Source organism: Bos indicus x Bos taurus, chromosome 25, assembly GCF_003369695.1.
Source record: "Bos indicus x Bos taurus breed Angus x Brahman F1 hybrid chromosome 25, Bos_hybrid_MaternalHap_v2.0, whole genome shotgun sequence".
NCBI classification, from domain to species: domain Eukaryota; kingdom Metazoa; phylum Chordata; class Mammalia; order Artiodactyla; family Bovidae; genus Bos; species Bos indicus x Bos taurus.
In genome coordinates, this window is record NC_040100.1 from 3,366,624 (window position 1) to 3,379,178 (window position 12,555).

At 57.1% G+C, this 12,555-nt stretch overlaps 1 protein-coding gene across 9 annotated transcripts in view; it reads right to left on the reverse strand.

Moving 5' to 3' along the window:
* Positions 1-12,555, reverse strand: part of LOC113883187 (monocyte to macrophage differentiation factor 2) — a 125,584-nt gene that overhangs the window by 18,902 nt on the left and 94,127 nt on the right. For all 9 annotated transcript variants that reach the window (XM_027526608.1, XM_027526607.1, XM_027526609.1 and 6 more), the window contains one exon: positions 154-386. In XM_027526608.1, the coding sequence (XP_027382409.1) occupies positions 154-386 (233 nt within the window). The remainder of the gene's footprint in view (positions 1-153; positions 387-12,555) is intronic.

Genomic DNA, 12,555 nt, shown 5'->3' on the forward strand with positions numbered 1-12,555 from the left:
AGCCTCCTGCCCTCCAACCCCCTGGTCCATCTGAGAGCCCAGCCCCCTCAGTCCATCTGAGAGCCTCCTGCTCTCCAACCCCCAGGTCCATCTGAGAGACCCGCCCCCACCCCCGGTCCATCTGAGAGCCCCCCACCCCAGTGAGGGGCTCACGTGCTGCTGGCTGTAGCCCTGCAGGAGCAGCAGGTGGGGTGACTCGTAGAGGGAACAGCGCATGGTGTCCCGGCCAGGCTCCTCAGGGTCCCGGGTGGAAGCCGAGCTCAGGCTGGTCTCGCTGACTGTACGGCGCAGCCTCGGTGGAGGAGGGCTCCGGGTGCCCCCTGCGGCCGGGGCCGGGGTTCCCTTGGCACGGCTCCGCTGCAGCCTCCGGGCTTGGGCGTTTATCCCTGTAAAGCAGCCGTGTCGGGTGAGCAGGGCCCGGGCTCCAGTTCTGGGCTCAGGCCACAGGAGCCACTCCTCATGCTGTTCACTGCTCCGTTCAGCGGGCCTGCAAGGAGCCGCAGGACTCTGCCCACTGACCACTTCCTGGAAGGCTGGGCACCTTGGAGGCTCCCCCAAGAGCCAGGCAGCCCAGCCGTCTTGAACCTCAAACACCCCCCAGGAGCCTGGCGGCACACTGCAGTCAACCCCCTGAGGGATGCCAAGCCCACCTCCGAGCCCAGCCCATCCACCCGTCCCACCCTGGCACCCCGCGTGAGCGTGTGTGCGCTGGTTAGATGAGAACCGCTCATCCACCCCACGTTCCACGAGGAGGAAGCCGCCAACTCGCCACGGCACCCCAGCCCACCGCCCGGAGTACAGCCGTGCCTTCCCAGGCCGCCTCCAGCGCGGCAGGTCAGAGGTGTGCTGTGCCCGCTTGTGCACACACCAACACACCCCAGGAAAGCCTTGAACAGACCTCTACGGGTGGGAAGCGCTCTTTCACACTAAAGCCACACGAAAGCTGAGAAGCCACCCAGAACTGGTCTTCCGTCACAGCCGCGTCCCCGGCTGGCCAGGGCTTCTGCTCTGAGCCCTCCGAGAGCCCTCTGCAGCCGCTGTCTGCAGCGTCCTGCCCACGACCACTCCAAACAGAAGCAGACACTGCCGGGGGGAAGGGAGGGGGTAAGCAGGGGCCAAGGGCGTGGCCTTACCAGGAGCAGGCAGCCAAGCGGGAGGGAGATGGACCTGCTTCCAGCAGGAGAGGGAAGTCGGCTCCTCTGCAGCCCACAGGGGGCCGGGGCTGCGGGAGGGAGGCTGCTCCGCTCAGCCCGCTCAGCTCAGCCGCAGTGCGAGTGTCTGCCGGGACTGCCGCTGCCGCAGAGCCGGGCCAGAGAGCCAGGGGAGGGGCGCGGTGGGGGCAGGAGCCAGACATGGAGGAGGCAGCCCCCTCAGCCCTGTGTCCCGGCTGGGGCATCGCTGCCCAAGCCCCAGGCCCCCCTCCCTCCATAGAGGACGCGCCCAGAACTGCCTTCCCTCCCAGACAGCAACAGAGCCCAGAGAGTCGCCGTTCCCTCTCAGATGAGGACGAGGCCTGGGCACCTGGGGCCAGGTCCCCTGGGATGCAGGAGACAGGTGTGGGTGCCAGCTCCCAGCCACCCGGACCCTCAGCTGGGGTCCCGCCCCCGCAGATGACCCCTCTCAGGCCACAGCAGGGCCTCTCACCCGCCTGCGTTCAGAATGGCCTGGAGTGTGGAACAGCACCACCCTCCCAGGGCTCCTCCGCGGGCCCCCGAGGGGGAGGGCCAGGGCTGTCGGGGGGGAGGCAGGGGCAGCTAGAGGCCAGGGCCGCTGGACCGCCGACACAGCACGGCCAGCGCGCAGAGCCGACACGAACGCTGCACACCCCGTGGGGGCACAGCCAGGACGACCCTCGCGTGCAGACACCAAGCAAGGACAGGCACTGGGCCCCTGTGAGCTCCACGGGGACCGTTCACCCGGCAGGACGGAGCCACTGCCACTGCCCAGGGGAGGCGGGCCCCAGGCTGCACCGGCGGTGGGCAGAAAGGCCCGAAGAGGGGCGGCGCGAGGGTGGGAGACCCTGTCCCCACGGCAGCCGCACGGGAAGCGCCCTGCACGTCCCCGGAGCTGGATCCATGTGCACGCAAAGCTGCTTGCAAAAGCAGACAGAGAGGCACACAGCAGGTTCTAGAACTAGCCAGCTCATAGGTCGGGGGATGGAGCCCGGGGGCCTACCAGGACACGCGGAACATCACACGTGCACACACAAGGACACGCTTCATAGGGAGCTGTGTGTGCCGTCTACTCACTCAGAAAAACTAAACAACATTTTTTAAATGTACAGGTCGACTCTGGAAGGGAGGTACCCAGTACATTATTGTCTATCCTTTATATTTGAAAACTTTCTTAAAGTAAAAATCATGAACACCACGCGGTCCCCTCCCGTGTGAGGACTCTGCAGCTGCCCCGAGGTAGGGGGATCACCGGGCAGCCACTCGCTCCGAGGAGGTCGTGGCTTCCGGGGCTGATGCTCGCGTCCCAGTGCCGCACAAAACCAGGGCAGCTCTGCCTGGCTGAGCAGACCCTCCTCGCTGAGCGTGGGACGGGGACGCGTCCCCGTAAGCGGGAGGCAGGACGCGGGGACAGCATTGCTCCTGGACGGGGTGTCTCTGAAGGGGAAGGGGGCCGCGCCTGTGGGAGGGGTCCCTGACAGACAGAGGGGCGGCGTGTCCTCCAAGCACAAGGCTTGCGGCTCAGGGAAGGAGCGGGCTCTCCTCTCACAGCAGCACTGCAGGGCGGCACCCAAGTCTCCCATCGGACGCTCCAGGGCAGGCAGCACGGGCCGGGGGGACACCGCACCACACGGAGGTTCCTGTGCTGGCCCAGGCATCCCCGTCCTCTCTGCCAGGAGAGAGCAGAGGACCCTGGACATGGGGGAGGGGACGTCTGCTGGAAGCAGCTGTCGTCAAGGCTTCAGAGCAGCCCTGGAAAGAACAACAAGGCTCTTCCTGCCTGTCAGGACATTCCGGACAGCAAACAGGCTGCAGGTCTGACCCCGGGCCCGTGTGGGCGTCTCTCCCAGGAGCCGGAGGGTCTGAAACAAGGCACGCAGCTCGGAGAAGCCTCTGTGGTCACCCCCACCACCGGGCTGGGGCAGGACTCGGAATGACTGTGACAGGGGCTGACGAGGCCAACGAGCCTGTGCGGGTGAGCTCTGCTCAAACAGGGCTGACTGAGCCGACCTCAGGGCCCTAACAACAGCTGGGGATGTGCTGCTAGAACAGACGGCCATGGCCGTGGCGAAGTCCCAAGTCAGACCTGCCTTCAACACGCCCTCTGGACTGGAATGCTGTTTCCAGGTCAGCAAAGGCTGCATGATGAAGCTCCACGGCAACCAAGCAACCCATGAGCTTAACCTGAAACTTTTTTTATACCTGAAACGTGTAACAACAGAGACCTCAGGATCGTCCAGAGAGCGCCTGCCTCCTACACGGCTGGCCTTATTCCACGCACTCTGCATGTAATTCCGTTTCGCTCTCGTGTTATAATAAACTCTACAAAGGGACTGCAGTGAGATAAGAATATGCCACCTGGCTTTCCGGGCTCGCTCTTCCCACTGGCAAACACAGTTCTGAACAAAAGTGGATGTGCAGGCCCACCTCCCCACGAGGAGCACACCGGCAGGCCCGCCGGCCACGTCGTTCACGCCGCATGGGGTCCTAACCGGTACAGTCACGTCGAAACACACACGGGCGGCGGGAGGGCCGGAAAGGGGAAGCTGTAGTTACTTTACAGACGATGTGACTGTGTACAAAGAAAACACAAAGCAATCTATGGGCAAACCATTAGAAGTGAGAAATGGACTCAGCAAGGGGACGAGACACCGGAAGTAAAGAGACGCAACACTGTTTTTAAACACTAGAAACAAAGTGAAAGGGCCGTGTCCTTACAAATGACACCATTTACAACGGCGTCAGGAAGTATGAAAAGACGAAGGAATAAACCTTCAGAAGCCTCGCAAGACCGTCACTGAAAACCACGAAGTGCTGTTGACAGAAACGAAAGAAACCGAAGCGAAGAAACACCACGTGCAGGAGAGGAAAGGGAACAGCCAGCGCCCCGCACGCTGCCGGGCGGCGGGGGCCAACCAGCAAGCAGCTGGAAGCCACTGTGGGGCCCCGTCTCCACCACTGACCGTCGACGCCACTCCGAGGTGGATGGGACAGGGACACGCACAGCAGAACCACTGCAAACGGGCCCAAGCCGGAGACTTTACTCATCTCCACCAGCAGCAGAATGACCAAGTGAACTGTGCTACAACACACCGAATGATAAAAGAGAAGGCCATCTGACGTGGGCAGGCGCTAAACACCACTGGAATGCACTGGAAATGTTAACTTTGCTATGTCAATTTTATTTCCATTTTTTAAATCAGGCTTTAAAGACCCTCATTGAAAGGCAAGACCAGAAAGCTCTCCAAAGAGAATGAGGGGAATATCTTTATGACCCCAGAGACAAGGAAGGATTTCTTACACAAAACTGAACCAGAGAAACACTGACCATAAAGGAGAGAATGAACAAATCCAACCACGTTAACAGTTTTACTCATCAAAAGACGCTGTAAGTAGAATTTAGAACACCGACTCACAGACCTGGAGGAAATAATTACAACACGTATCGCTGATAAAGACTAGAAACTAGAATAAAGGACGCCCACAAATCAACACAGGGCTTCCCTGATGGTCAGTTGGCAAAGAATCCGCCTGCAACGCAGGAGACCCTGGTTCGATTCCTGGGTCGGGAAAAAATCCGCCAGTAATGTAGGAGCCCTGGGTTCAATCCCTGGGTTGTGAAGATCCCCTGGAGAAGGGAACAGCTACCCAACTCCAGTATTCTGGCCTGGAGAATTCCATGGACAGTACAGTCCATGGGGTCGTGAAGACTCAGACATAACAACCAACTTCCACTTTTCACATTTCACAAATCAATAAGGAAAAGATCAGACTATAGAAAACGCAGAAGAGCAGACCACACACTTGAGGCTGCCAGTGGAGTGGTGAACCGGAAGCTGGCCTCATCAGGTAGAGCGAAAATACGCACACTCAGCGTCCAGCCAGTCCCAGCCAGGCGCGCACCGCAGAGGGGCCGCACATGTGGGGACCAGGATGCTCGCAGCAGCGTGGCTCCCAGACTCGTTCGCGGGGGGACAGGCCATGGCCGGGAGCAGCATGACGGACGAGACCTAAATCCACCCGCACAACTCAAAACAAGCGAAGCCACACTGTCACGGGCAGAACACACAGGCGACGACGCTGCGAGGAACCCGAGAAGGCGGCCTCACAAAACCACGACGGCGGCTCCTTCCGAGGGGCAGGGAGAGGGTGGCGCTCAGGGCGGCCCCGGGGACAGCAAGCCGCGCCCACGTGCCCACCTCAGCCTCGGGACTGACCTACGGGCCCACGCAGGGTGCCTCCAACAGCCCCATCCCAGCCAAAGCCTCAGGGCCTGCCGCCGCACCCGCCCAGGGGGAGGGCACCCCCCACCAACCAAAGCCTCAGGGCCTGGCGCCGCACCCGCCCAGGGGGAGGGCACCCCCCACCAACCAAAGCCTCAGGACCTGCCGCCGCACCCGCCCAGGGGGAGGGCACCCCCCACCAACCAAAGCCTCAGGGCCTGCCGCCGCACCCGCCCAGGGGGAGGGCACCCCCCACCACCCAAAGCCTCAGGGCCTGCCGCCGCACCCGCCCAGGGGGAGGGCACCCAGGGGACACGGCGGGCACCAGAGCCCCACGTCCATCCCACCGAGGGCCCTGTCCCCTGCAAGCCGCCACAGGCTGCAGTAACCCAAGTTCCAACCAGCATCGAGGACGCATCCTACACCAGCCACTCTGGCAGTCAGATGCTGCCAGCCCTGCAGTTCCATCTCTCCTCAGCCCCGTCCCCAGCACGAATCCTCGCCCGCCACCCAAAGAGCTGACAGATGTCTGCCTTCCCGCCAGCGGCCCAGGGGTTCAAGTCCCGGGCAAGATGCAGATGTCCTGCGCCTCCCCGCCTCCTCTCCAGGGCTGGGCGGAGAGCCAAGGACACCTCCAGGGGCCGCGGCCCCGCCCCCTCCTGCCGCACTCCAGCTGGACGACTTATTTCTGAAGCTGGGTCATGGGTGCACAAACAGGTCACTATGTTACCCCGGATCTAGTCCTCTGCTGAGAGCATTTCAAAATAAAGATGAGGAAAGCGACAAGAGGCGGGTACAGACTATCAAGAACAGATGGCCTGCGTACAGTGTAAAACCCACTCCATCTCACAAATACTAAAGGAAACACAAACCAGCATCATGCGTGCGTCCCCTGTCTAGTTGGCAGAGACTCTTTAAGGACAGAGCCATGTAAGAGAGAAGGTGAGGTGAGACAGCACGTGCAGACACTGCCCGTGGGGGCGTCACCTGGCGCCGGTCCTCACCAAGGTCAAAACCAGCCAGGGCCTGGTGCCAACCACGTCCTGTTAGGCACGCACAGGCCTGCAGTTAGAAACGCCTCCAGCTCTCCACGACGAATCCCACCTTTAAGTTCCTATCCTCCAGAAACAATCAAAAAGGAATCAAAGATGCTTACATAAGCGTTACAGAGAAAAGTGGGAAATATTCTGAAGCTTCACCAAGGACGCAGTCACACAGCCCACGCTCCACTAAGCACTAAATACGATGTTCACAATGTAAGTACACGGAGTTAAAAAAAAAAAAAAGGTAAAGAGCTCTGTACACAGGTTGATTCGAATTACGTAAGAAAATAAACTTGATAGTAAGAAAAGAAGGAAAGGCACCAAAATGCTAAAAGCAATTCTCTTTTGGAGGTAATTTCACAGATGATTTTTACTCTCTGTATACTTTTTATTTTCCAAATTTTCAACAATAAAAACGTTTTAAAGTACCGAGGAGGGGCTACCCTGGTGGCTCAGTGGTAAAGAATCCGCCTGCCAGTGCAGGAGACACGGGTTCGAACCCTGGTCCGGGAAGATCCCACCTGCCGCGGAGCAGCTCAGCCCAAGCACCACGACACTGAGCCTGCGCTCTGAGCCTGGGAGCCGCAACTAGGGAAAAGCCCGAACAGCGATGAAGAACAGATTAATCAAATTTTAAAACTTTTTTTTTTTAAAAAAAAGAACATCCTTAAAGTACCGAGGAATATTATCTCCGTGGTAAAACCTAGACCTTCTCCTACTAATTAGGGCCTTAATCAGGAAGAGCAACGTCTACAGGAGGGCTAATAACCTAATTAAGATAATGGGTAACTGAGCAGATCAAATGCTTTGGCCACTCGTCAGCCATCACAGATGGAGACGGGCCTCCCAGAGCCGTACCAGAGAAAGATCGGCGTGGCAGAGGCCGGATTTTTCTTTAGCTGAAACCGAAGGCCCCATTGGATTCCCCGGAGATTCCTCGAGCCCTCCCTGGAGGGGACCCTGGTAAACACAGCACCCGCCCAGCCGTGCGCCAGGCCTCGACGACCCACGGGAGGGGCTCGTCCACTGGTGGTGCTCAGCGGGGGACGCGCCCTCCTGGCCGAGCTCAGCACCGGCTCTGCTGCTCCACAGGGAGAGGCCTCCCTACCCCGGAGGCCACGCCTCCAGATGCCCGCACAGCTGCCTGTGCACGCAGGCCGGAAAACAGGCGGGGAAACCACTGTGAAAATCGAGCGAGCAGACAAAACAGAGAAGCTAGAAGAGAGCAGATCACGGGAAGACGGCGGCCCAGGAGGCACCGAGCCCGGGTAAGGGCACGCCCGGCAGGGGCAATCCGAGGACTGGGGTAGTCCTTCAGAGGACGTGGATTTTTAGGGTGAAACGCCCATTAAAAGTCACTAAACACAGTAGAGATCAAAAATGCATAAAGGGCCAAAATACGCAAAGAGAAAATTTTAATAACCTTCATAAAATAAGAGAACATGGACTTTATAAACAAATACGATAACTGATCCTGGAGTAGGCAGTGGCAACCCTCTCCAGTATTCTCACCTGGAAAACCGCATGGACAGAGGAGCCTGGTGGGCTGAGCGCATGGGGTCGCGGAGAGGGGCACCGCTGAGTGACCGACACACGGCGCGGGATGGCTGACACAGCATCGTTTCTACATTAAAACAAATCTGACACAAAGGGTGCAGACACGCTGAGGCTGCGGCACGAGGCTGGGGAGACGCTGTGTTTCCAGGGGAGAAGGCGGGGGTTAAGTCCAAAGGCGCAGGAATCACATGTCAGAGCGCCTCCCAGAGGGGGAGTTAGAAGACGAGGAACAGAGGCCTCCGAAATGCTAGGAAAGAAAGTCTTTTCATCTAGAACTCTATACCCAGCTACACTGTCAATCAAGCATTAAGGCAGAATAAAGATCTTTTAAGCAACTTCACTTCCCATGGACACTCTCAGGAGGCCACCGGAGAAGCCAGTCCACCAAAGCCAGGCGTAAACCTAGAACCAGGAAGAAGGGGACGGGAGGTGGGGCGGGGGTGGGGGAGAGGGGCGGCTGGGAGCGGGCTGGAGAAAGCACCGAGGAAAAAGGGCAAACAAATAACGATGACAGCAGTTAATTTCAAAGAAAATAGAAGCTGGACAAGAAGACAAGATCCTCAGCTGCAAAACGCTGTCTCTGGTCATAAGAATGTAAACACCAATTACAAATCTAAACAAACTTATTTAGATTCATGAGCGGACAGGGCCGAGGGGCTGATACTTTAAATGAGCGAGGGTGAACAGAGTGGAATTCTCGTCCAGCCGTAGTGGGACACGTGTGTCACCGTAAGCCGTGGGGTTAAATGCCAACAAGGACCAGGGTTCACAGCTGAACCTGGTTCCCTCTGGGCAGGGCCAACTGGGAAGCAGGGAAGGCGAGGGCAGAGACCAGCTGTTTTGGCTTCCCTGCTTTGCTTTGTTGATTTTAATTAGTGATGAGAAAGTATCACTTTGCACGCTCACGGATGTAACTAGTAAAAACAAGCTTTTAAATGTACATGTTTTTCTACCTAATGAACGAGGGAATGAATGAATGCACACACATATGGTATATATTTCATCAATTCCGAGACATACTTTCACATCTCTGAACGCACCCTGCGTGCACACGGGAAGTCCCAGGCGGCAGCTGTCATGTGAGAACTGGCTGTTGTTCCAGGGGGGCCAGACTGTGCAATACTCCAGTCACTTAAGAACCACCTGAAGAATAGATGAGTTCTGGTTGTTGGGCACAAACTGGCAGGATTTTGCGCCACGGCCGAGAGACAATCCCAGAATAACAGTGAAGTGCTCTTAAAAGGAGTGGCCTCAGCGATGCTTTTTGTTTCTTTTTATTTTTATTTATTTATTTTTGGCTGTGCTGGGTATTCCCTGCTGCACGGGTTTTGCTCCAGTTGTGAAAGGGAGAGCTACTCTGTAGTCTTGGTGCTCGGGCTTCTCATTGCAGTGGCTTCTCTTGTTGAGATGCACAGGCTCGGGGGCACACGGGCTTTACTGCTGTGGCGCACAGGCTTAGCTGCCCCACCACACGTGGGATCCTCCTGGGATCAAACCCATGTCTCTGGCAGAGGGATTCTTTACCACTGAGCCACCCAGTGACGCCCAGCAACGTTCCTGAGGCCCAGAAAAGGGCACCTGAGCACAAATAAATAATAATATAAGGCACTGTGTCCTCGTTGACCTTGTAGTATTTTCTGCGTTAGTGGTAAGGAGGTACTGGTGTTCTTACAATCAATAACGTCTTTTATGTGGTGAAATACAGTACATACAGGAATACCTACTGCAAAATTTTTCTTAAATGATTTATTAGTAAAAAAAAAAAAAAAAATTTAAAATATACACAATGTTCTGACCATACCATGGAGTATTCCATAAACCCTAAAATGAATGAATTAAAATGATAACAGATGACATGCGGAGATTTTCAAAAGGAATTTGCTAAGACAAGATACAGAGGTCTTCCCTGGTGGGCTAGTGGTTGAGAATCTGCCTGTCAAGGCAGGGATCACGGGGTTGATCCCTGGCCCGGGAAGTTTCCACGTGGCACATAACAACAAAGCCGCGTGGGCCACAGCTCCTGAGCCGCACTCTAGAGCCTGTGGGCCACAACTCCCAAGCCCCTGCACTGCCACTGCTGAAGCCAACGCCTGCAGCCCGAGTTCTGCAACGAGAGAAGCCACCGCACCGGGAAGGCTGCACAGCAGCACGAAGAGCAGCCCCTGCTCGCGGAGACTAGAGAACGCCCACGCGCGGCAAGACCCCGCGCGACCCAAAGTAAAGAAATAAGTCTTTTTTTAAAATACAGAAAAATAAGTATGTGATCCTGTTTCTTTAAAAAAATTTCTTTATGAAAATCCCACACATGTACATGTTTACATAGATCTGTACAGCAGCAGAGGAACACAGGATAACTATGGAAGGCCATGTGGGAGCAGAATTCTAAGGTACCCGTGACCTCTGCCCCTGGGGTCTCTCCCGGGAGTAGGCTCATGGGCAGGAGAGATCCTGTAGGTACCACTCAAGTTCCTGAGCAGCTGATCTGGAGATGCAGAGATTATCCAGCGGACCCAACCCAACACGCGAGCAACCTCCAAGCAGAGCGTTCTCCGGTTGGTCACAGGAGAGAAGGCCTGAACACCGGGCTTCCCTCGCTCGGATGGGAGGGGCCGCAGGAAAAGGAGCTGAGCGTGGGCGCTAGTCCACAGCTAGCAACGAAAAGGAAGAAAGGAAACACGCGATTTCAGTCCTACAGCCCCGAGGAGCGGAATTCTGCCTTGCACCAGCGACTCCTCCCCACCGGCTATTTTCCCCTTTCAACTTGGACACCCATGACGTTATCCTGTGTCCGTCCCACCACTGGCTGCTGGGAGCAGGATAGGTAACTCGTCCCTGTACCAACGGGCCCACGGGGGAAGGACCGTGCCCCTCCACCCTCAGGGCTGTACTTAATGGACTACACCCAGGGGCCTCCTCCACACCTGACTGAGGCCACTTAGACGATGAGATCTGGGACTTGACCTGATACTGTAAGGAGGTGAGATCTGGGACTGGGAGATGGCTGTGTGCATTCTGCACGTGGACGAAGGTCGCTGGGGCCAGAGGGCAGACTGCAGCCAGAATTCTGGATGCGCCCATCGACCGTGCCTGGTCTAACCACCTCTTCAGGAGTGGGTGGCGCTCCCGAGGGGCGGTGGGGGAGGTGTCTGGGCATCAATAAAAACAGGGAGGGGGGAAGGAGAGAGTTCTAACTTCACATGACTGGCTGGGGTGTAGGGCGGGTCCAAGAGACCTCAAGCTGCGGTCTCAGCTTCAAGGCCTTGGCTTTTCCAGGGCAGCCAGTGGCTGCTCAGCAGGAGGCGGCACCGAGAAAGAGCCAGCAGGGACAGACAGGAGATCTCCCCCAGGAGTGACCCGACAACCACACCCCAAATCCGGGTGACGACCTGACCCGAGCAAGGACTGGCCCACGGTGGGCGGCCAGCACGCGGTGCCCACAAGCGCCTGCCTGAACCTCACAAGCAGGCTGAAAGGAGACACGAAAGCCCACACACCCTCTGATTTAGCTCAGAAAGTTCACACCGAGGCAAAACCGGGCCATCTGGAGAAAAGCAAAGCACGACCATCACAGAGTGGGGATGTGGGCACACCTGCAGCAAAGACCCCGGCCAGCCCACCGAGGACCAGGAAGGCGGGAGCACCACTGCCCAGTAGGGGCCACGGTGCTTTATAACTATCGGTTCAACTGCACAGACGCAGCTTGCTTTGTACCGGTTTTCTCTTTTTAACGTATTATTTTATCGATCTTATTTTGGCCTGCGTTGGGTCCTCATTGCTGGGGGCTGGCGCTCTCTGGTTGCAGAGCACCAACTCGAGGGCCTGCCAGCTCAGTAGCCGCGGCTTCCGGGCTCCGAGCACAGGCTCAGCAGTCGTGGTGCACGGGCTTAGTTGCTCCTTGGCCTGTGGGGTCCCCCCGGATCAGGGGTTGAGCCCGTGTATCCTACATTGGCAGGTGGATCCTTTATCTCTGAGCCACCGGGAAGCCCTCGGATATGCTTCATATCCTCTTCTGTAAAAAGGAAAACGGTTTATCATGGTGGTCTAACGGGAGCCAGGGTCTCAAGGACCTTTCTTCTCTATATTTTCACGAGTGGTTCGAAGTCTTTAAGATGAACGTGTGTTGCTATACAACCAGGATCGAGGGTGAGCAGACCTCCCCTAGCCCCCTGGCAGTGGGCCCCTGCCCTGGCACCCCATACGCTCTGGGCTCCCAGCCCTGCCTCCACCCACACCCGCGAGCCACAGGCGCCTCCCTCAACCCTCCTTTTCAGCCAAACATTGTGGAAAAGTTGTCTGCGCACAGGCTTCCTACTCACCCTCTGGGATGACGAGGAAACGCCGCAGGCACCTGGAAGGGTGTGGAGAACAGGATGACATGCCCACTGGAAAGGCCGTTCCAGATACGGGTGAGAATTCTTCCTCCATCCAAAGAGAAGAGCGCTACTGATTTGGGGTCGTAATTCCTGTGTGTGTATTTCTTCATGATTAAGTATGGCTGGGATGTTACACACATACGTAGTAAATATCTCTGAAAAGCACGTATTTCATCTGCAGTCATGT